The sequence below is a fragment of the Chiloscyllium punctatum genome, chromosome 38, assembly GCF_047496795.1.
Source record: "Chiloscyllium punctatum isolate Juve2018m chromosome 38, sChiPun1.3, whole genome shotgun sequence".
In the NCBI taxonomy this organism is placed as follows: Eukaryota; Metazoa; Chordata; class Chondrichthyes; order Orectolobiformes; family Hemiscylliidae; genus Chiloscyllium; species Chiloscyllium punctatum.
The window spans coordinates 25,721,573-25,744,196 of record NC_092776.1 but is presented as its reverse complement, the minus strand read 5'-3'; the positions used below and the strand labels follow the sequence as shown (position 1 = coordinate 25,744,196).

General features: G+C 33.9%; 1 protein-coding gene across 5 annotated transcripts in view; it reads left to right on the top strand.

Moving 5' to 3' along the window:
* vti1a (vesicle transport through interaction with t-SNAREs 1A) overlaps positions 1 to 22,624 on the top strand; it is a 331,706-nt gene that overhangs the window by 86,079 nt on the left and 223,003 nt on the right. For 3 of the 5 annotated variants that reach the window (XM_072557433.1, XM_072557429.1, XM_072557432.1), the window contains 3 exons: positions 8,649 to 8,732; positions 10,732 to 10,752; positions 13,333 to 13,417. In XM_072557433.1, coding sequence (XP_072413534.1) covers positions 8,649 to 8,732; positions 10,732 to 10,752; positions 13,333 to 13,417 — 190 coding nt within the window. The remainder of the gene's footprint in view (positions 1 to 8,648; positions 8,733 to 10,731; positions 10,753 to 13,332; positions 13,418 to 22,624) is intronic. The other 2 variants (XM_072557431.1, XM_072557434.1) reach the window with 1 other exon arrangement.

Here is a 22,624-nt window from a genome sequence, read left to right as displayed (position 1 = left end):
TTTTCTATTGAGTGAAGAACATGTGCTATCCACATTATTGCCATATTGGTAGATAATAACAACTGACAGCTAAGGCATAGAACAGTGGAACACTTGGTTTGACTGACTACTCTAAGTATAGAACTCATAAACTATTAATAAAAGGTGTTATGAATCTTGAAGCTACACTGTAGTGAACCTATGACATTTCTTGCTCTGCCAGTTGAATACTTGCCATGATGTATGTGTGTATATGGGAGAGGGGAATAATATTTTATTGATATCTTTACTCATCTAGTGATCTGTTTCATCAGTAGACCAAAATCATAGAACACTGCCTAATTTGGCATTGTCCTTTCTTTATAAATATTTTGGTTTTAAAAGAAAGTAAATAGGGGGCTGGGGAAGCCAGAAGTAAACCCAGTTTGATACTTAAGCATACAGTGAAGTGTTTAAGCTGCTTATTGTGATTTAATTGAATAATTGATTGTGATATGGCTATCGTTCAAAAGATTTTAGTTACTCATAATACTGTAGACTAACTTTATTTGGCCCATTTCAAGTTCTCTACTGAGATTCTGATGACAAATCATATATTTCAGCCCAGTGGGCATTTTATACTAGATATGGACATTTTCGTTTTGTTTGAATGATATAACATGCTGTAGCACTATTGTAACAACTGTTTCATCACATTTAATTTTATAAAAATCATTGATAGTTAAAGTCACTATCTCTCTGTAAATGGGCTGCTGTGTTGCTGCTTGGAGTCAAAATTACTGCATCTGCCGATTCCTTAGATGGTTTGGAAGCTACTCCATCATTCATTTCACAAAAGATAATTTGAAACAATACAAGCTATCAGTTAGGGATTCAGTACAACTTTGCATTTCGTTCTGCTTATTGTTCTGCAAATTATTTTGGAAATGGAATACAACTTTATTGAAATTTGAAGATGTTGAGATGAATTACAAATAGTCTATGTTGGATTCAGCTATTTTCCACTATTCTTCAATGTATGCAACTAACTCTGTTGACAACTTCACTAAATTGCAACTTGCATTGTTTAAAATACAGCCTTTTAGCTTTGTAGCAATGATACTATTAAACATCATCAAAATTATTATTTTCATGCCTTATTGGAAATACCTTAAAAAAAGAGAATGGGTGGATAGAAATTGAAAACGTTTTTAAAAAATTGATCAGTGTGGATAAAGTCAACTTTCTTTAATTTTATTTTAGTGATATTATTTGAGCAACCCAGCACATTTCTGGCTTTGGGACTTCTATTTCTATATTTGAATTAGGCAAAGTCAAAAGTTAAGGCCTTGGTCACTATCGAACCTTGTATTCAATCCATCAAGTCTGCTAACGCATGCCATATTATTTTACTAGTTTTTTTATATATGTTTTTGATTGGTTGGTCATGTTGATCTTTCTGAGTTCAAAGTAAATTGCATACTTCTGGACTCCATATTTTGGAGTCTGCAACTCAATTCCAATGATCTGGTGTCACTCCCAACTGTAGCTTCAATATGGATAAGAATCGGTAGAAGTTATTCCTTTCAATGAACGCCAAGCCTTATCCCCCAAACCAGATCCTATATCTGTTCTTCTGCCTTCTTATTCGTATCAAATCTCGATGCTTGAGTATTTATTTGGGGAGAAACAAAAATGGCGAGGTGTGGAGGCTACTCATTTCATTTCGGTAAGACTTATTTTTCCTGTCTAGTTCAGATGTTTTCTGCTTTACATTCAAGATCTATGCTTACCATTTTTATATTGAGAAACAGACATGAAGTAGAAAGACTGACAAAATTAAGAAGCAATGAAATGGTAAACTGGCAGTGATGAGCCTAGGTTAAATAAAACTGAGGTTTCCATGAGAGGTAATAAAAATTTAATAGGTTTGAAGTTTGTAGAAAGAATCAATTAGTCAGGAAACAGTCTCCAATTCAATAGCATGGGATGTGGAGAGGAGGAAGAATCTGTTTATTTATTACTTTGCATTTACAGGAACACAATGGTACTTTTTTGTTGCTAAAATGGGAATTGTTTGATGTTAAGTAAGGAATGGATTCTTGAAGAAAACTTTAGGAAAAGATATTGAAGTTTTATTTGAGATGAAATTGTGGAACGAAACATATTATGGATGAAGCGTAAGGATGGAGTCAGTAAAGATGAGGGGTGATAACTGATGATTAACCTCATAAAACACATGAGTTTTACCTACTTATTAATTGAAAGACGCAATTTTCAATGCCCCAATAAAATAAATGAAGGAGATCAAAGCAGAATTATTTATCTGTTTCACTGTCAGGTGATTGAAGTTTGTGAACACTGGGAATATTAGAAGAATATATGGAATCGCCAGGAAAACGTTCACCGATCACTTTATATAAAGGCTCAAGTTTCACTGTTCTTTTCTGAAATTGATGTAGGAATGGGTTGTTTGGCTCCTTGCACCTGTCCACCAATCAATATGATCATGGCTGATTTGATTATGGCCTTAACTCCGCTTGTCTGCCAGCCTCCCTGTAACCTTTGACTCTCATCAATCAAATGATTTTCTAATTAAATCTTGAATATATTAAATGACTCCTTTCCCCTATTTTCTGGGGAAAAGAAATCCAAATATAAACTATCCTCAGAGAAGACATTCCTCATCTCCATCTTAGAAGGGAGGCCCTTTTTCAACTGACCTTCTAGCTTTTCTCAGAGTGAAACATTTTTTTTTCTTCTTCTCAGCATTTGCCCTGTCAAGCTCCTTCAGAACCTCCTAGTTCCATTAGGATTACCTCTCATTCTTCTAAACACTGATAATTATAGGCCCAACCTGCTCGATCTTTTCTCATAAGTCAAATCACTCAACCCAGGGTGAACCTCCTCTGAATAGCTTCTAATCAAGTATTTTTTTCTCCAAAGTTCCAAAACAATGCAACAGCATATAAAACAGTAATTGCTGCTCCTGGAATTAGAGGAAATCACCTCTTAACACCTAAAATACCTCAAAAAAAAGGAGCAGAAATTTTTCCCATGTTTCATCTTTGATTACCCAGAATCCCAGAAGGTTTAGGGTGAGAGGGGAAAGATATAAAAGAGACCTAAGGGGCAACCTTTTCACGCAGACGGCAGCACATGTATGGAATGAGCTGCCAGAGGATGTGGTGGAGGCTGGTACAATTGCAACATTTAAAAAGCATCTGGATGGGTATATGAATAGGAAGGGTTTTGAGGGATGTGGACTGGGTGCTGACAGGTGGGACTAGATTAGGTTGAGATATCTGGCCGGCATGGCCGAGTTGGACTGAAGGGTCTGTTTCCATGCTATACATCTCTATGACTCTTAAGTTTGTCCATTCTTAAACAAGGTGACCAAAGTTATATCTAGTACTCTAGATCTAGCTTCACCAGACTCTGTACAGTTGTAGCAAAGCTTTCCCTACTTTTAAACTAATTCCTCCTTGCAATAAAGCCCAACATTACTTTCTGATGTCCTTGTCACAATTTGCTTTCTAACCTAACTTCAAATCATCAGCAAATTTGGCTACAGTAAAGTTGTCCTCAGGCAAATTATTAACACAGGTGGTAAATAGTTGAAGCCCTACCACTGATCCCTTTGGCATTCCACTTATTACAGATTGCCATCCTGAAAAATGACCTATTTATCCCAAGTATGTTTTCCTGTTAGCTCATTTGCTATCCATACTAATATATCACTCATTGCTATAACTCTTATAAAAGCAAAATATTGCAGATGCTGGAAATCTGAAATAAAGAGTTCTGGAGTGAAAAAGAATCAAACTGTACTTGAAGCACAAGCTCTGTTTGACTGTCCACAGATGCCAGACCTGCTAAGGTCCTCCAGCACTCAGTTTTTATATACCATGAACTCTTGGCTTGTGCAGAAAATGTTTCATACATAGCTATCTCATCCCCGTACCCTAGGTGAATCACATGCTAATCATTTTCTAAACTGAAGCATTTTAGATATCATGTTATGTAACCTGACTTTGAAATTCTTCCCATCTGTATAAACGATTACCTTGCATTTACAAGGCATATATGTGGGAGATAATAAAACTAGTTGGTTGCATTTTTATACATTTATTTCAATGCAGTCAATTATCTACACGTTCACAAGAATGATCCTGGGAATGAAGGTTTGTCACATGAGTAATTGAGGATTCTGCGTCTGTAGTTAACGGAGTTAAAAAGGATGAGGAGGATCACATTGAAACTTACAGAATGCTGAGAGGCCTGGATAAAGTCAATGTGGAGAAGATGTTTCTACTAGCAAAAGAGACTAGGACCCAAGGCACAGCCTCAGAGTGAAGGGATGACAGTTTAAAACTGAGATGAGGAGAATTTCTTCAGCAAGAGGGTGGTGAATGCGTGGAACTCATTGCCACAGAAGGCTATGGAGGTCAAGTAATTGAGTGTCTTCAGAGGTAAGTTCTTGGTTAGTAAAGGGATCAGTGATTATGGGAAGGAGGCAAGAGAATGACGTTGAGAAACATATCTGCTATGATTAAATGGTACGGTAGACTTATTGGGCCAAATAATCTAATTTTGCTCCTATATCTAATGGTTTTATGGCATGGACAAGAACTTGCTTTATTTTTGAATAATGTCTCATGGATATATGTTGGTTTGAAGTTGCAGTTATTTCACTATGAAAGCTACCTTCTTATATTAACTAAAATACCTCATTTCAACGGCTTTGAATATTAGGGTTTTGCACAATTAATTTGGCAAAGTTTGAAAATTGTTAAATAATTTCTAATTATTTTGGGCCCAGCCTCTGAATTCTACATGAACAAAAGAAGTGACTATGTTCTGTCCTGCTGACCTCCAGTCCCTTTGATCAGCATGTCAAAGTTTGACTGTGAAAAGGTGAAAATAAATAGACATGAAAAGAGGATCCCTCCTTGCTTTTTATCCAGTTCAAGTGGCAATCAATGAAGAAGCAGTTTGTTGAAGGTGCTAAAGAGTTGGTATGTTGTTTGTACTCACTCACTCGATGTCTTGATAATTTTGGGAGTAAATGGCATCAAAGGTTTTTCCTGTGTTCAGGAAAATGTCTGGCACAGAAAATCAAGTACTTGACAATCTCGGGAGGTGTGGCAGCATCTGTGAAGGGAGAAAGAGAGTTAAAGTTTCAAGACCAATGGGACTCTTCTTCAGAACCAACGAAATGAGTAGGAAGTTGATGCTGTACAAAAGTATTGTTGCCTCATTTGGTTAATGTAGTACTTTGGAATGTTGCTTGTTGATTTGGACTTCTTGGATCATGTAACCTGCTACAGTTATGTTTCAATATGTAGCAGGAATTGTAATAAATCTGTGTATCAATTTTAGTTTTTGTTTAACTAAATATATCTAAATTTAATTTGGAGTGAAGAAGTGAGCAACTTGTATGTTAAAAATCCTAATTTGGAGTTTTACTGAGCTTGAAACCAGGCTACCTCGGGTTTGGTCACTACCTTGTGCTGTTTAGCAGAAAAAAGCTGTGGCAGTCATAATTAGAATTCAGTGTCCTTAGACCATGAAGAAGTCCCAGCCAGATTCATGCACCCAACAGCAATCCGGTGATTTTTACTTGAAAAGTGTGCATGTTATTGTCAATGGAAGGTATAGTTAGGATCCTTCTCTGTGTAATCCACAGTTGAATACCTTCCTTATAGTCTTAGACTGGAAAACTGAGTATTTGGAATGAGTAGAGTTGTGAATTAGTACTTAAAGGACTGTGCCTCCAAAGTGTTTTGGTGCCATCAGAAGAGGAAAGAAACTTGTTGAGTGTGAAAAGGATTAAAAGTAGTAGAGTTGTGAAGCATTTGTGTTAAATGGATGATTCCTTTTTAAGAATTTTATAGTTCATGGTGAGAAACATCATTTATCATAGAAATATCTAACCTGGCACGTGTTATTCCTTTCATAATCTACAATTTAATTTGGGGGCATTATTTTTTTACAAATGTTTAACGAATATTTCTGTCTCTAAGATGAAGGAGAATCTGGTGAACTCACTTGAAGCACTTGATAAAGGAAATATCAGGGAAGAACTTGTCTTTATACAACTTTTCACTGTCTCAGGACTTACTAAAACTCTTAAGTAAATAATACATCTTGAGGTGATCATATAAGGAATTTACAATATTATAACGCAAGGAAATACAGCAAGGTCTCACAAACGATAATTAACCAGATAATCTATTTTAGCAAGATTAGTTTAATGGAGGGATAAATGCTGTTCATGCAATCTTTCATATCCAAATGGAAGTCTAGATGATGCCTTAGTTTCATGGTTCATCCAAAGATTTCCACAAAATTGCAGTTAATGTGCTCAAATCTCTGGAGTGAAGTTTGAACCCACAACCTTCTGAATCAGAGGCAAGAATGCTGTCACTGAGCTAATGCTGACAGCTATGATGGGGAAGATGGTTCCTATTATGTTACTTAATTTTGGTATAATATTCTTAACATTTCTAGAGTTTAGTGAATTATTAATTCATGCCGTCATTCTATAAATCTGCACAACGTTTTGTTGTAGTTCACAATGTGAGCTTTTTTAAGATCTCTAAATTATCTTTCCAAATTTCAATTTTTTAAAATTCATTTGTGGGATGTGGGTGTTGTTAACAAGATTTATTGTTCCATCCTAAATTTCAGCGTCTACTCAGGTTTGCAACTTCTGCTATTGATTGCAAATAGCTGAAATTAGTATGGTCGTTGATGTTCGCCTCAATATTTTCGACATTTTGATCAACTGCTTTTTTCCCATCTGTTTTCATACAGTTAATAATATTATATATTAAATGAGCAGAGTCTAAGTAATAACATAACAATTAACTTAGTAGTGATAGGTGTCAGTCTTGTTTTCCATTTAATCTCGTGAGTGCCCATTTGGCCAGATTGGCACTACAATCTCTGGGCTACATCATCTCCATATATAGCTGCCATATAATCTCTGTCCCTTTTTCTAAAACACCTTTAACTATGTCCGTGAAGATTAAATATGGTTGCAAAGGAAGTATTGGAAATGGGGGAGAAAAAAAGCTGCTGCGTTAGAGGGGAAAAAAACTGAAGCTCTGTTTCAAATGGTTCAGATGATGTCTCTTGAAAAGCTCTCCCCTGCCAGGCCTCAACTCTCATCACAAGCTGCTGCTGCCCTTTTGATTCTAATTGCACTCAACGCTTCCTTTTCTATTCTTTTCACATAACATTAAGGCATGTATTAAAATGTACTTTGCTATTAATAGTTGCTTTTAAGCAAAGATATATACTTTTTAATATTTTTAAAACTGTTTGCTAAACAGTTTATACAATAGAAAGTTTGGACCATGCAGTTTCATGCAGTTATGAGGAAGATTTTAATAACTTCTCACTTTTCAGATTTTGCTTTGGGAAATCTGTAATAATTTTGATACTGACTTGGAGTGTTTTAATTTATTTTACACTCCTAACCTGTTTATGCTTCATACCCTCATCAATTCTGTTGATAAAATGATGAAACATCATGAATAGTAGAGGTTTATTCTCAAGTGAAAACTTAATTTAGGCTGATTTAAGTATTCAATTTTTTTGCACTGTATCCAATTTTAAGGAAGAATAGGAGATAATTGCAATGTAGTGATTACTAGTTAACACAATTTTGCATATTGGATTGTAGGTTTGTATTTAGCCACTTTAATGTGCTTCATTTGTGCTCCCAACTTAAAGTGTTTTGTGCTGTCTTTTGTAAACCTTTTTAATGTTTTGTCACTTCACATAGTTTTTATTTTTAAGTTTTTTTTTCACTTAAATGTTAGAGATTATTGTAATTAATTAACCCATTTGACATAGGAATCTTTTTCGTCTACAATATGCTTTTCTCTTTAATGCAATTACCTTTTGGTAATTTTTCTATTTTGGTTTTCTACAGGAAAAACAGAAATTAACAAAAAATTAAAAGCTGATGGATGGATTGTGTTGTTTGTTCAAAAAATGTGCATTGTTTACTATTCCTCTGAGTAGTTTAGTATTAGGATAATTAACAATTTATTTTCAAATTTTTATAAAGATCTAATTTCAGTCTACTCAGCTGAATTCTATTTTTAACTGTACTCTGTTATGTGTATGAACTTTGTTTTGCTGAAGAAAGTTACATAAAATTAGGAACAAATATTTATATTTGCTCTTTTAAAAAGTGACAGCTTGATTAACTTTACTTGTTAGTAAAAAAAAATCATTTTTAACCAGCAGTCCACTTTGAAAAGTAAATACTGGAAATCTGAATAACTTGTAACAAGAATAAATTTGCTTTCTCTTAAAATAAGTCATCTGTGTGAGCTGATTTTAAACAGAAGAGTTCTAAATGTTTTTAACTGCCTGTTGTCATCCCTTTCTTTCCACAAACAAGTTGTGTGAGGTGAAATCAATAGAATGAAGTCTACTCTTTCAAGTCATTTTGAATTAAGTCCCAATTCTGGATAAGTGGTATATTTCTTTAATTTCCAATATATCTATATGTAGAGACAATTTCCATGTAAGTGGTTAGCTGCTAAAGTGGATCATTTTTCTCTTGGTTTTCCATTAGGGGGCTCTCCTGCTATAGAAAGACTATGCTTAGAATAATTCGTAAGCCTACTTTCTAACACAAATTTTGCTCTTTTTCCTTTCGTTTCCAGAAAAGGTCACGGATTGCCTACAGTGATGAGGTAAATCTTCGAAATGAGCTCCTAGGGGAAGATGGGAATACCTCTGAGAACCAGGTAGGGCCACTAATCAGCATACCCTTGTGGGTGGCTTGAGGGTGATGAAGGTCAGCGAATAGTACGTCTTCTCAAGCTGCTCACTAACAGCATTAACAGCAACTCAAGTGGAAATACATTGTTTAATGTAAAGCTGAGCAACAACAAGCCTCTGATTTTAAACCATTTAAGTTTTAATCACAGTACAGAGAAGACATGTAGACCTTCTAAATATTATCTGATACAAACTTTGTATTTCATGAACAAATTTCCAGCTTAGAACAAAATCTGCAAGATGTTAAACTTTGCTTATAAGTTTATTTTTTTATTAATGCTAGTAATACGGCTGGAATCTGTGAAGTAGTGAGCTCTAGCGATAGTGCTATGGGGGCTTACTGTGCAAGAAATACACCATACTGCAGTTTTAGCGCAGGGGTTGATGCCGGTCAATTTAATTCCCGAAGATCTAAAGGAGGTCAGTATCATCTCATATAGCCTTGGCAGAGCAGATCATTATGAGCAACAAATCTGTTAGTTGCATGGCATGGATTTATAACGAAATGAATGGTGAACCTTTATAAGTTCTGAAAATTGTGTGTTCACCTAGCGATAATGTGTAAAGGACATTTAATAGAGTTCAGCATTTATTCGTTATCTGTATGCGGGCAGAGAAGGAATTGGCGTTATCGCTTTTCATAATTCTGTAGTTTCGTGCATCACGTGGTCTTCACATACTGCGGCGCAGTTTCGATTTCAGTCACAGCAGCAGTCTGGCCACTAGAGATTCTGCCGGTTCAAACCAGCGCGTACCAGATTTTTCAGGTTACAAAGAACAGATTACCACTCATATCGAATACCATATTGAAAATCTTTGTTTGAAAATCCTGTGATTATCATAACTGAAATGGCAGCACTACATTCTTAATGATGATAATGAAGAAAATGCAAAATGTAATCGTAAAATTTCAGACTGTTTAGTGCTTCCACTATGCCATTGTCTTGTCTAGTTGAATACTTTTTTTGTTAATATGAATTAATATGTACCTCCGCATGGTACAAAACAAAACCTGAGGCCCATTGCAAAACCATCTTCAAATCCATAGAGAAGCTTTAAAATCAGCCAAGCAGCACAAACAAGATAAAGCGCATTTTGTTTAGGTTCTATTGTAAAACAGCTGCGCCATGCTTCATAGTACTTATGGTTATGACCAGAGACGAGGTCGTCTCTTCCGCTTAGTTTTGGATTCTGGCCCATTGAACATTCTGGTAGTGAGTTAAGAAAGAATATGACTGTCTTGCAAACAGCAAGACATTTTGACAATCGTACCGTCAAGTGGTGTTTGTTTTGTTTCTGTTAAGTGAATAATTTGATAAACTACCTTGGAATGCTAAAATATCTCACGAAAACATACTTTTCTTTCCTGTTTTCTTTTTCTGTCTTACCAACTGTATTATCCGCTCCACCTTTGTAATTTTGCATTGTGCTTGAGTTTTTCTGAAAGTAACTTTTTACCTTGTGAATTCAAATAATTAAAATGCATACCTCTTTACAACTTGGCGCAGTTAGCCCCATTGTATATGTCTGTTTGGTTTCATTCAAGCTATTAAGATTTGTCTTTAATTACAGTTGTTAAATGGTAAGTGCAGTGGGATCTGCATCAGAACCTTGAAATAATACTCCATACTCTCTTTGCCTCTTTAAAATCATCACTAAGAAGCCCCTCGTTCTGTCTTTGAAGATTGCGACAAACATATCTCTCACATTCTAAACAAGAGAGAAATGATTGTAACCGTCTGTGTTGACAAAGAAAGAGCTAATCTTTGTTCTTTCAAAATGTGATTTTGAAAATTCTCTTTGCATGAGCCTTTTTAGGCTTTAAAGAAGCTCTTCTATGATTTCTTAATACTAAGTATGTAATTGTAAACAGATAAATTGTCATAGTTAATGTTATACCCAACTGTATGACAGATGTTTCATCCCTGCCATTTCTTTCTTTTTCATCTTTCTGTGCGTTCACAGTTGATAAAATTGCGTGAAGAGGTGAGTATATCGTGTTTGTTGTTAGGTATCTGTGTTTGGAAAATATTGGTGTTTTCTGTCAACTGTTAATTTTTTGAGAACCATGTTGCAGACCATACAGGATTTCTTTACATTTTGTTTCTATATTATGTAAGGTAATCAGTATAATTTATCCAAAACAAGTATACTTATTATTTGAAGAGCTAGATTAATTAGTATAGATTGTTATTGCAGTGTGTCTGACCTTCACATCAGGTCCTATCTGCGTTGATCTGAACACATTGTTCTAATGATTTCGAAAAAAATTTCAAGGGAAGCTTTGAAGTGGCTTTAGCTGCTGCGATCTGCTGGCCACATCTCACAGATATGTCACCTCTGCCAGGAGGGAATAGGAAAATCACGTTTCGAATGGTAATGATAACATTCTAATCACTTCTCCTTTGAAGATTGAAGCAAGATACACTGTCAGTATCCCAGACTGTCAGTGCTCAAGGCACCAAGGCATCTTGGTCTAGGTGTATTAGCTTAAGTGAGCATGTCAATACAGCTGCATCAGGGAGATCCATAGGGGCTCATTAGAGCAAGGCAACTCACTTCTATGGACATGATTCAGATTGTTCATATGGCACCATTTTTATTAGAAAGTATTTCTCCAATTTTAAGTGACATCTGTCAGCGAGGAAAGTTCTTGGTGAAGCTTTCTGACTGTCAGACTCAAAAATGGTCTTGAAATGTGGTAGCCCCTCTTGTTTTTTCCATATGATTAGTTTGTATGCCTTTTGACAGCATGAATAGAACTTGTAACAAACCAGGGTCTAGCCTTTTTTTCCGTGAAAGAAAGTAGGATTAAAATTCTCTAAAGCAAAGAGTTGATGGGCGTAAAATGGTAGGAAGCTACATTGCAAGTGAGACCCTTTCCTGTATGTAAAAATCTTTTATTTCCTCTTTTCTTTTGTGTGGTAGGAGTTCTTCTTAAAAAAAACATTATAATTAATAAACTTAACACATTTAAGATTACTTCACTTACAGAACTTTTTCCTTTCATTTGGAGCAGGTGAAAAGAACACGTAGCTTTGCTTTAATACTTCAGTAACCTTCTGTATTGATTCACCTAAATTCAAGATTTGGTTATTCAAATTATGTATATTATGTCTACTCATTTCAAAGGCGATGTAGTCACACTGCTATAATCTACAGATAAGATTTATTCTGAATAGCATTAACCAAAATACATTTTCTGAGCTTCATTTGACATTTTATTTCTGGAAATAAAGTTCAATTCCAATATTCAAATTCTGTCATGATGCACTAAAGTCAAGGGATATGTCCACTGATTAAAGGTTTTTTCATTTTAGAATGGCCTTAAAAAGTGAGTGTACCTTAATGATGACAGTAACAATGACAATAAAATGTTACAGATGTTTTGTATATAAGATATGATAATTGTGCTGTGGCTCTGCTTATCTAAAATTCTACTTATCTTATTATACAGCTATTTATTTCAACTTGTGTGGCACGGTATTGGAGCCTAATTATTCAATGGAACATCAGTTTAAATAAGACTCCTGGCATTCAAAAAGCACTCCATATTTTGCTGTAATGAGCATAAAATCCCAAGTGAAATTCTGTAGGAATCCATAATAAGACATTTTAGAAAAATATAAGTAAAAACTTGTATTTAAAGATCAAAACTACTATATGACTGTTCTTGAGCTATAATCTATTTCTAATAATCAATAATATGCAGTAAATCTAACTATTGCAGTAGTTCTATTTTCAGTGAAAATGGAGCATAGTTTGTTTTATAAGTCAAAGCTCAGATTAACTGTTTCCATAACAAAACAAAACAATTACAGAAGCTGATTTATGAGAGCAAAAATATGCTATTTATTCTGTGATACTGGATATTAAAATTATTTTAAGATGCATGCACCTGCATGTTTGAATAGACTCATATTGCATATTCACATTGTTGTAAATTAATTACACTTACATTGGTTTTAATGATAGTTTTGATGATGGTAATTTTCAGTGGTTTTTCCAATATGTTTTCAAAGAATTCTAGTCTGTTTAGCTTTGTACAAAGAAATAGTTGATTTCAGACAAGAATTCATTTAATTGAGACTATTTTGCCTTCACTAGTTAGTCCAACACAACCTTCAATAGTCTCACTCATCATAAGTTAGGTTTTTTCTTGTATTTTGTGTGTCTTAACACTATCACACATTATTTCCAGAACTCTTTATAGATGTATGATATTTAGAATTTAGGCTTTATTAAATTCCAGAGGAAAACAAAATGCAGTTACTTTGTGCTTTGACATGTAGTTCACCTTCAGTTACTAAAAATAGCAAAATAGTACTTACTTGGTAACTGTTGAAAATAACAATGAGTCCTTGAAAACAAGAAATAAGCAGTTTTAGAAAGTGGATTTTTATCTCTCCTTTTCAGCTGAACTTAGCTCTTCATTCAAATTGTTGCAATGTCTCACTCCAAAATTTAACTTGTTTTTTCCCCCATACAGTTCCTTTACTATTGGAATTAGACACAATTATGTCTCGTATTTAAGTGTGTGTATAATCATCTACAATTTTATTTCAGAGAGCGTGTCTGTTGGATAACACAGAGCGGTTGGAAAGGTCAACACGGAGATTGGAGGCTGGATACCAACTAACCGTTGAAACTGGTAAGGATTTTTGAGACTGAGCAAATTATATGTCTTATGCACAGTAGTGTTCATGACACATGACATTTCTGGCACACTTCAAAGCAGGAAAAAGACAGCAGCTATAGATGTGGTTTACATATGGAAAGGGATTGGATGTTATTTTGTGCCCCTCTCAAATTTGAAAGCATGATATCTACTAAAACAATTGATGCTACTGTGTCTAAATATGTATCTAAATAGCATTAAGTTAGAATATAATTACTTGCATAAAGTGTTTGCAGAAACATGACTCAGTATTATTTTTCTGTGCAAAATGTATAATTGAAAGATGTGGTATTAAGAAATCACTGCATTTCTAACCTTACACCTAATTCTTTGATTATACTGTTTGCACAGAGGAAAACTTGAATTGTTTTTAAAGGGTGTTTATATGTTGATAATATTCAATGAAAAGGCTGGCTAATGAAAAAATAAATTATTTACTGATTTTGCACAGAATGTTCAGACTGTGAATGTTGAAAAGATGATCTATTTGGTTTGGCATTAATTACTCAGTTTGAAAAGTAATAGAGAAGCAGAGAAATCGAGTAATGTTGAAGTTTTCTTTAAAGCACAATTCAGTAGTGTTCAAATTGTCCACCATATTTTCTTCCTGTTTTGATATAGTGAGTAATACATTTGGGTACAACATATTTTGTACCTAAGTAATAGATATAACAGACTCAGACCAAAAGGCTCCACGTTTGATCCATGAACTGTATTATGTTAGTAGCCAATTTCAGTTGGGCCAACGGTAGAGCTGATAGACCTATTATTTGGAAAGTAAAGAAAATATTTTTTGACAGCATTGGTTTAGCTTAGATGTCCCTTTGGGTGGGTAACAGGTTGGTACACACCATCAAGGCTTACCATCCAATTATTGGCTGTATGGACATTCAACAAAATATTGGAGGATGTGCGTTGAGTTGCAATGCAGTAATAAGTTGATACCTTCAAGAGATGAGAGAAACATTTGACAAGGGAAAGACGTGATCTAACACAGTAAAGAAAATAGACTATTAATATTTAGGATATTAAGCTCATTATTAAGCTAAAAAAATTTACAACATTTTATATGTGATGATCTAATGCCTGATCCATAACGAAGCTATTTTACAGATTGAATTATGAAAGTTTTTAACTTCTCCGTGGCATAAAAACTTAAGTTCCAAGATGACAAAATAAAACTTTTCTTTTGAAATTTTTTCCTGAGATTTGTATCTTTTATAACTGCTGCCAGCAATTATTACTATCTTTACTGTATGGTTGTGTTGTATGACTAGATGATCGTGTTTTGCAAGCATTTGTTATACTAGAGCTTGGATAATAAGAGGTTAGTTTTACTGAGAAATCATTACCCTGCTTAGGAGAGATGTGACACTTCAGTGTACAGGCGAATAGATGGCTGATGGTTTGGCAAAAGATAGCGATTAAATCTAGGGGTTCTGAGCATGTTGGAATCCTGAGATTCAATTACATCTATGTATTTTTTCAGTAACCACTTTATTCTTGGTAAAATAAAAAAAACTGAGGTAGAAAGACTCCATTGGGGAAGCGAGTATAACCTGGATGCCAGTTGCTGGCTGCTGTTTTTTATCCATATTTTTCTTCACTCATTGAGGATTGATGTTTCACAAATGTCATTGGAGACTACATAGGAGTTCAGCTAGATTGTGTGCAGTATGATAGACTGATGCAATTGGACCATTTCTTGTGGTAGAAAAACAAATGGCATCTGTTGCAGAGAATCAGAAATGAATTCTTCATTTAACAGAGTTTAGTTTCCCATGGTGATCTGAATACAATGAAGGAGCAGATTCTCCTGGACACCTAGTACAAATGAGATCTGAAAGTATGGTATTTGTCAAGTTCTTTAGATGGGAAATGTTCCATGCATAGAGCTGCAAAAAAGAATATGGCAGAATAACAAAAGCAAAATTATAACACTGTCAGCCAGAATTATAGTTTTCCTAAAAATTAAATGTGCTACAATATCTGATATAATGATATCTGAACTCTTGTACGAATTGGATAACAGTGTAAAAGATTCAGTTACGTCACAAACGTTACAGTTGCATCCCTTTGTTTGATATTTGGTGTGTAATTTTGATTTTCACAGGTGAAAAATATTGATTTCTTCAGATGTGAAGTATAGGATGCTAACTGAAGTGTATGACTGAGTTAAATTACAAGAAATCCAGATTTTATCCGCCAAAATTTATAAGTAAATTGAGGTAATTTCTGTAAGCAAAATAAATTTAGTAATGCAACAGATTTGGATTGCTCATTCTAAATGGAGCTTTTTGTGAAGAAACAGACTTTTTTAAAAATAAAAAGATGATTCCAGTATAAATATGGAAAGTGACCTGTCTCGGCTGCCTCTATTAGGACCTGCTCTAGTTGTGTAATGTCATCAGAATATCATGCAATAGTTAATATTTCTACATGTATAATATGGTATAGTATTTATTACTAGTGTCATTGCAGGTGACTGAAAATAATGTTCATGGAATTAATGTTCGTATTTAAAGCTGAACAATTAAATACAGCATTATGTGAAATATTTTAGGGACACTTAACATTATAAGGTCATGATCTGAGCAGGAAAAACATTTTATTGCAGGAAATAAAAATCTCTCAAAACAAACGGAATGGTTTTTACATTTAAGCCATTTTACTGCTGCTCGGCTCTTTCTGCAAGCATTCAGCAGTAAATGGCTTCTGGAGCTATTAGGCTGGCCTGAGAGGCTTTCGCTCCTAGAAGTTCATTGAGGTTGGGTACAAGACCAACTCTGCAGGCCATCAGCTTTATTAATGTGCAGATAAGCTGATTAGGCTATGTCAATCAAAGGTGCCAATAACTCAATTGAGAGGCTTTTTTTTTCCCTCCTGAAGCATTGAAGTTGCCAACAAAGTGATAGATGTATGGTACACAGAGCTCAAGTTGTCAGCAAGCGAGACACAAGATCCTATGATGATGCACTGACTATATTAAAGAATACATCAATTTGTTTAGCCTGTTTTGATTTTTTTTCTGTGGTATTAGGTGGAAAAAATTCATGGTTACAGCTTCACTGGAAAGCACAAGGTCTTGGGAAAAAAAATAATCGGGTCCCTTTGAAGCCTATTGTAGACTTTGAGATCTTGCTGTGCCAGATGATGGGTATTCAAGTACTCCTGTAACCATTGCACTCTGATCTCTCCCTAGCCTCTGGTAACTTCGGTATTGATGTTTAAGTCAACAGAAGCAAAACAGGAGAATCTGATCTTGTTGTTCTTCCAATAATAACCTTAAAAAGACAAAACTAAACATTAAAAATGCACAGTATTAAACATTATTATATGAATGATAACCTACATTTGGAGTGTTCTGAGCTTAATCATATTTGTACTTTCTTTAATTCAAAATATTCAAGGGCAATATATATTTAAGAAAAGACGTATTGTTTACTTCCTTAGCACTCTTAACATAAAAGCTTTTCATAAATTCTGTTATCATGAGTTCAAAATCACAACAATGAAACACTTTTTATCCCAATATGCATTAAAATTTACTTCTTACATGGCCAATCTAGTGAATTTGCTCCCTGCATAGCTTTCTTATTAATAGAGCAGATGTTAGATTATTTAAAGGAAGTCTTGCGTCTGGCTGGTTATTTAGCGTCTTTAGTCTTAAACAAAATCTATACTGATTGTACCAGCCTTCTGTCTCATACTTCTTTTTATATGATTAACAGCATTTCATCTTACTGTGCATGTTGATCATGGATGTTGGAAAAGAAACTTATTATTTAAACTAAATCAAATCCAAAATTATATTGTTGTAATTAAGGAGCAATGAAAGCATGGTAACAAACAAGGCAAATTAATGATGAATGAAGAATACAATATTCCAAACATTTTTCTGTTAATTAAATAGTCCGAAGAAGCAAAGAATTTTATTTGCTTTTCTCGTACCTTCACCCCTTTTCCTCCCTAAGGCTCTCTTCTGTTTATCTTCCTACCCTGTCTGAAAAAAGTGAATGTAATAATAATTTTTTCCCTAATCGAGCCTTGTCAGGGAAGTGTCTTATCATTAAAAGGAAAATGACACCGATGATATCGTAAACAGAGCTAGTGTCACAGCGTTCCAGTCAGAGCAATTCAGGCTCGGTATCTAGTGCTGCCACAAACACCTAGCAGCGTTTTTCATCGAAACATCAAAAACTAGCAGTCATTAAAATTGCACCCGCGTAGAATTGCAGGGATCAGCCGCACTAGCGCAAAATAGGATATGGGAAACAGACTTCTAAATGTGCTAATTCCAATACCACGTGCTTGTGGCTTATTTTAATCAGTTGAAACTCTCACATTGTAATAAATCAGCATTATCTGTTGTGACACTAAAGGACACAGTTGGTTCAAGGATTTAGAGGGTCGCTGGCAACAGTATATGGTGTGATGGGCAAAGTATTTTTACGCTTGAACTACGGTAGCTAAGGCCCAAACCCCAATTTATACCCCAAACAAAGCACACAATCTGCACAATGACCAGCTCAACATGCAGTGATCTTCACCATGATATGGCCAACGGAAGACTAAAAGAGCACAGGGCTTTAAGAGAATTCAATAGTTTGTGTTTGATTTTCATTCAAAAACCCCTCAAAAAGAAGAGGCTATTGGTAATTAGGAAAAACAGATGTTGCCAAGCCTTATGACAGCTGAGCATCATTTCAGGCCAAGAAAGTAAATGATTTCAACGTTGTTTTTAAATCCACAATTTATTTTTTAGTGTCTTAATTTTTTAACCTACACATTTCTGAATACACTTACAGAGAAATTATTGATATGTTTGAAAAAATTAAATGCTTAAGGCATTGTGATATATAATTCAAAGACTTTCCCATTTTTAAATAAATTGCTTTTGCACACATGTCATCGTTTAACGAATTTGTAGTTTTTGTTGAAGTGTACTGTCATTCCAAGTTGTATTTAATAACCATTAAATTGAAAAAAAAACAAAATATTTCTTTGGAATAAAAATAGTAAATGTAAGTTTGACTTGATGATTAGCATCTTCTCTATATATGCACACATTACACACTCTTTATATTTGCAAATTGATCCTTTTTGAAATTGAGATGTAACTTGAGGGTAGAAATCAATTGATTAAAACAGTCATGTTGAAGTATGAAAACAGTTTTTAAGAAACAAATTAAAATGTGGAAAAAAAAGATGATGGTTAAAAGTTCATAGAATATGTTTCTCTAAAATATTCAGATTACAGTAAATATATTACCTTTCCTCCTTTCCAGCATGTGTACTATGCACATTTGCAATCAATGAACTTGATGCACTCTGATACTGCAAAACGACAAAGAACATTAAAAAAATGCTTGGCACGGTTTTCTGTTAATCCACAAAAATTTAATTAAATGTAGTACCTTATTAAAGTAGTATTTTGCTTTTTTTGTCAGATGATGTTGTAAATTGTAATTTTTGTAGAAACATAAATATATTGCACTGTGGTAGATGTCACAAAATAATTTCTGTCATTGCAGTAAAATTGATGTTCCAGAACTTTGTTTTCTATTGCCTTCCAAGAGGAGTTCATTTCAGTTTCAGTTTGATCATTGAGAGTTGGGTATTCTTTTATATACTTTTGCACATTGTTAATGTTGGAATAAATATTTTATCCAATATAGACAATAAAAATTAATCACATTTGTAAGTATTATATTTAATTGCAAAATCATAGATAATCTAGAACTTTTGAGCATATGCAAGTATTGCTAATGATTAAACTTTAAAGAAACGCCGATATTTTGGGATTTTGTGACATCTTGAAAGTATCATGGTTAAAAATGTAGTTTAAATACTGTGCGATTTTTAGAAAGGATGGCAATGGATCATTTTCAGTCAGATGCTTTAATGGCCTTTGTTCTGTGAATTATGTAGAATGACGGAAATAATTCTCTTTGCTTCGAGTTGCTGGTGGGAAAGCCCTAAGATGTGGAGTCCATTGTGTGACAGTCAAAGAATAGTCTTAATTATGTTTAACAAAGTCTTCTTATGGAAGTAGAAAACAAAAGCGAGAAGTGGAACCCCAGGCAGTTTCCTTTATGGAATTTTGAAAAGCTTACAGATTTGTTGAAAAATGAAGTTCTAATCGAGGCATTATCTTCCAAATAACTCTAAGTGTAGAGTGTTATTTAACTCAAACTACAAATGAAAAGTTGATTATTTTGTTTATTTTTTGGCTTAATAATCACCCATTACGATGAACTTCAAAAAATGTAGTAGTTTTGTTGCATAAAACATCAAGAAATTTATTGTTTCTGTTGATTTCAATTTAAAATGACATTGATGGGGAAAAGCAGATAGGCTGCGCTCTTGAGCTGTTTCTAAGTTTGACTTTTCTGTAACATTCTTTCAATTTACTTGACTGGTGCACAATCAGGTAGGGCTTATAAACATGCATTAGTAATCTAGCTAATGGTTTCAACATCTAAGCTGAAAATTTGGAACAGACAATACAGGAGTTATTGTTTCAGTTTTGGTTTTTGCTTTAAAATACTGTATCTTTACCAGTTGTATTTTGGTAACTTGCTTCAGTGACCATGAAGAATTTCAGCATAAAAGTTTATCTTTCATTAGTCCATATCTTGTCTCCATATATAACTTAATTTTCATAACATTCAATTGCCTCCTGCAAATATTATTAGTAGGAAATCTCTTGAATAATATAATAATGCAAATATGGATTAATTCTGATTTTAAATATTATTTTATAGTGCACTTTAAAATTCACATCAACCTATCAAATGATGCACAGTGAGATGATTGTTCTTTCACTTGTCAATTAAAAATTGTCGAATTTTGCAATAAAGGTTTTGGTTTCAGAATAAACTTAACCTTAGTATTATGATTGGTGATTGGTTTTTAAATGAAAATAAAACGCATATCATCTCTTTGCTTCTATTAAAAGAATTAGAGGTGTTTACTATCAATGAATAATTATCAAATAAAGAAGGACTGCCATGTTATACTTCATTTTAAATTAATCACTACATAAAAATAAAACGCTAGAATAATTAGGAACAGTATGGCCTGAAATTTATATTTGATTTGCAAAATGCATAACACTGGCTTTCTTTTTGAGATACATTTGGAAAATTATAAATATGTTTTTGACATTTCCTGTCTCCACCCATGCCCTCACTCCAAACCTTTAAAGGATGCTCAGTTTTGAGCAATTTTTTTTCTGTTCAGAGTGATCATTAGAATGATGTTTGCATAGAGTAAATGATTAATGTGACTGACATTCTTAGCATTAAAGTTTTATTATAGCTTGTTTTTACACCCCTCAATACTGATAACACACAACTTTACTGCATCAAATTTCAAAGAAATAAGTGTGTCACGGAGGTGAAAGTACATTTTTATATGGATTATTACACACGTGCACAAACAATAATTATTTAAGGAAAATATATTTCTCGTAATATTGCCTGAGCAATGTTACACAACTGTTTGGATACTATTTTTTTCTGTGCTATAGCATATTGCTATCTGATTTTGAAATAAAAGCAAATCAAAACCTTTATAAGAAGATTAGTTAACTTGAAATATAAACTAGCATTGCACAATGTTGTTTTTCTTAACAAAATTGAAGGAAAACCTAATTTTAAGGAAATTGCAAAAATGAAATTCCCTAAGCATTCCTTCACCCCATGTGCAATTTGTACTTGATTTGCTATTCTAATCAATTAGCTTTCATATGATTTAACCTGAAATTGTAATTCAAAATAATAAGCTTTAATGATTGTTTTCATATCTTGTATTGCTTATAGTTAAATTTTAAACAAAACAAGAGTCCTTTCTCACTAAACCTGGACTGCATAATATACCACAGTTCCATAAAATAAATTATATGAGCTATTTTATATTAGAAATAACTCCAATTGATGGTCATGATCTTATCCCTAGCTGTTGATATTAAGTGCTTCGTAATGTATGTTATTATCCTGCACTGTAAACCATTTTTATGGTAAATGTTATAGTAAATGCTCTTCAATCTTAACAAGCTACAAGTCAAAGCTTTCAGTTCACTATGTATAGTAACAATATAAATGGCTTACTGTTCAGACATGGATTATGTGGGCAGGAAAAGGCATTATTAGGACCACAGAGGGCTTGAAAAGATTATTATAATTTGCCAGTTCTGTTAATGGCACCTGTTAGAGGTGTGACACAAACGACAGTGACAGGCTGTGTAATTCAATAATTACTATCTTTGTGTTGTGTCACTGGGTCATTTTATATATGCTTACAAAGAAATCAGTGTTAGAATAGTACAGACTTTGTCTAGTTAACAGGCAGTATGCTGTGGTCAATGCAGTCTTTCAGGAGGGAGAATTGAGCCCTGGGGAAAAACTTGGTTGGGTCAAAACAAACAGAGACAAACCAAAAGCCAGCACTGCCTTTTGTTGCTTATTGATGGGATAAAGTATTATGGGAACAGCAACCTTTAGTATTAACTATAATTTTCTCAGTATATTCCTTGGCATATCACTGTTTTAATAATTACATCTCAGAAGCAAATAAATAACCAGAGCTTGTATTCTCGTAGTAGCTTTAATGTCCGAACGCTCCAAACTGCTATAGCAAGGTGCACTTTTAAAATCATACATTTCATTTGTTCTGTTGTTCTTCAGCAATGTTTCTGTATTTTTAATAGTTATTATTTACAGGTAAGTTGCTTCTGAAGAGAAAATTGACCAGGAACATCTTGCTACTGATCAATTTTCTCATGCTGTTTCTTGGATTCAAATTGTGAGATTGAAAGTGTTCAGAATTAGCACTGTATCAGTCTATAACATGGAGCTAAATGCCATTAGTTATCAAATAATTCAGTTAGATTACTGGGACTTAGTATTTGCTATGCTTGACATGACAGTATTGTTAAAAGGAAACAAAGTAAAACAAGAATAGGGTTGGAAAGACTTTGGTTCTCTGTGTTGTGTACAATAATGCACTCTTAAACTGGCAATGAATTTTATAGACTATTTGAGCTTCACTTTTCTGATATAATGTAGACATTATCCCATTCAAAGTGCACAGACATGAGCATACAAAAACTCAAAACTGGAAGATAATCGCTGATGGCTATATCCTCCAGAGGCTGACTAGTTGAAGGGCAGCAGA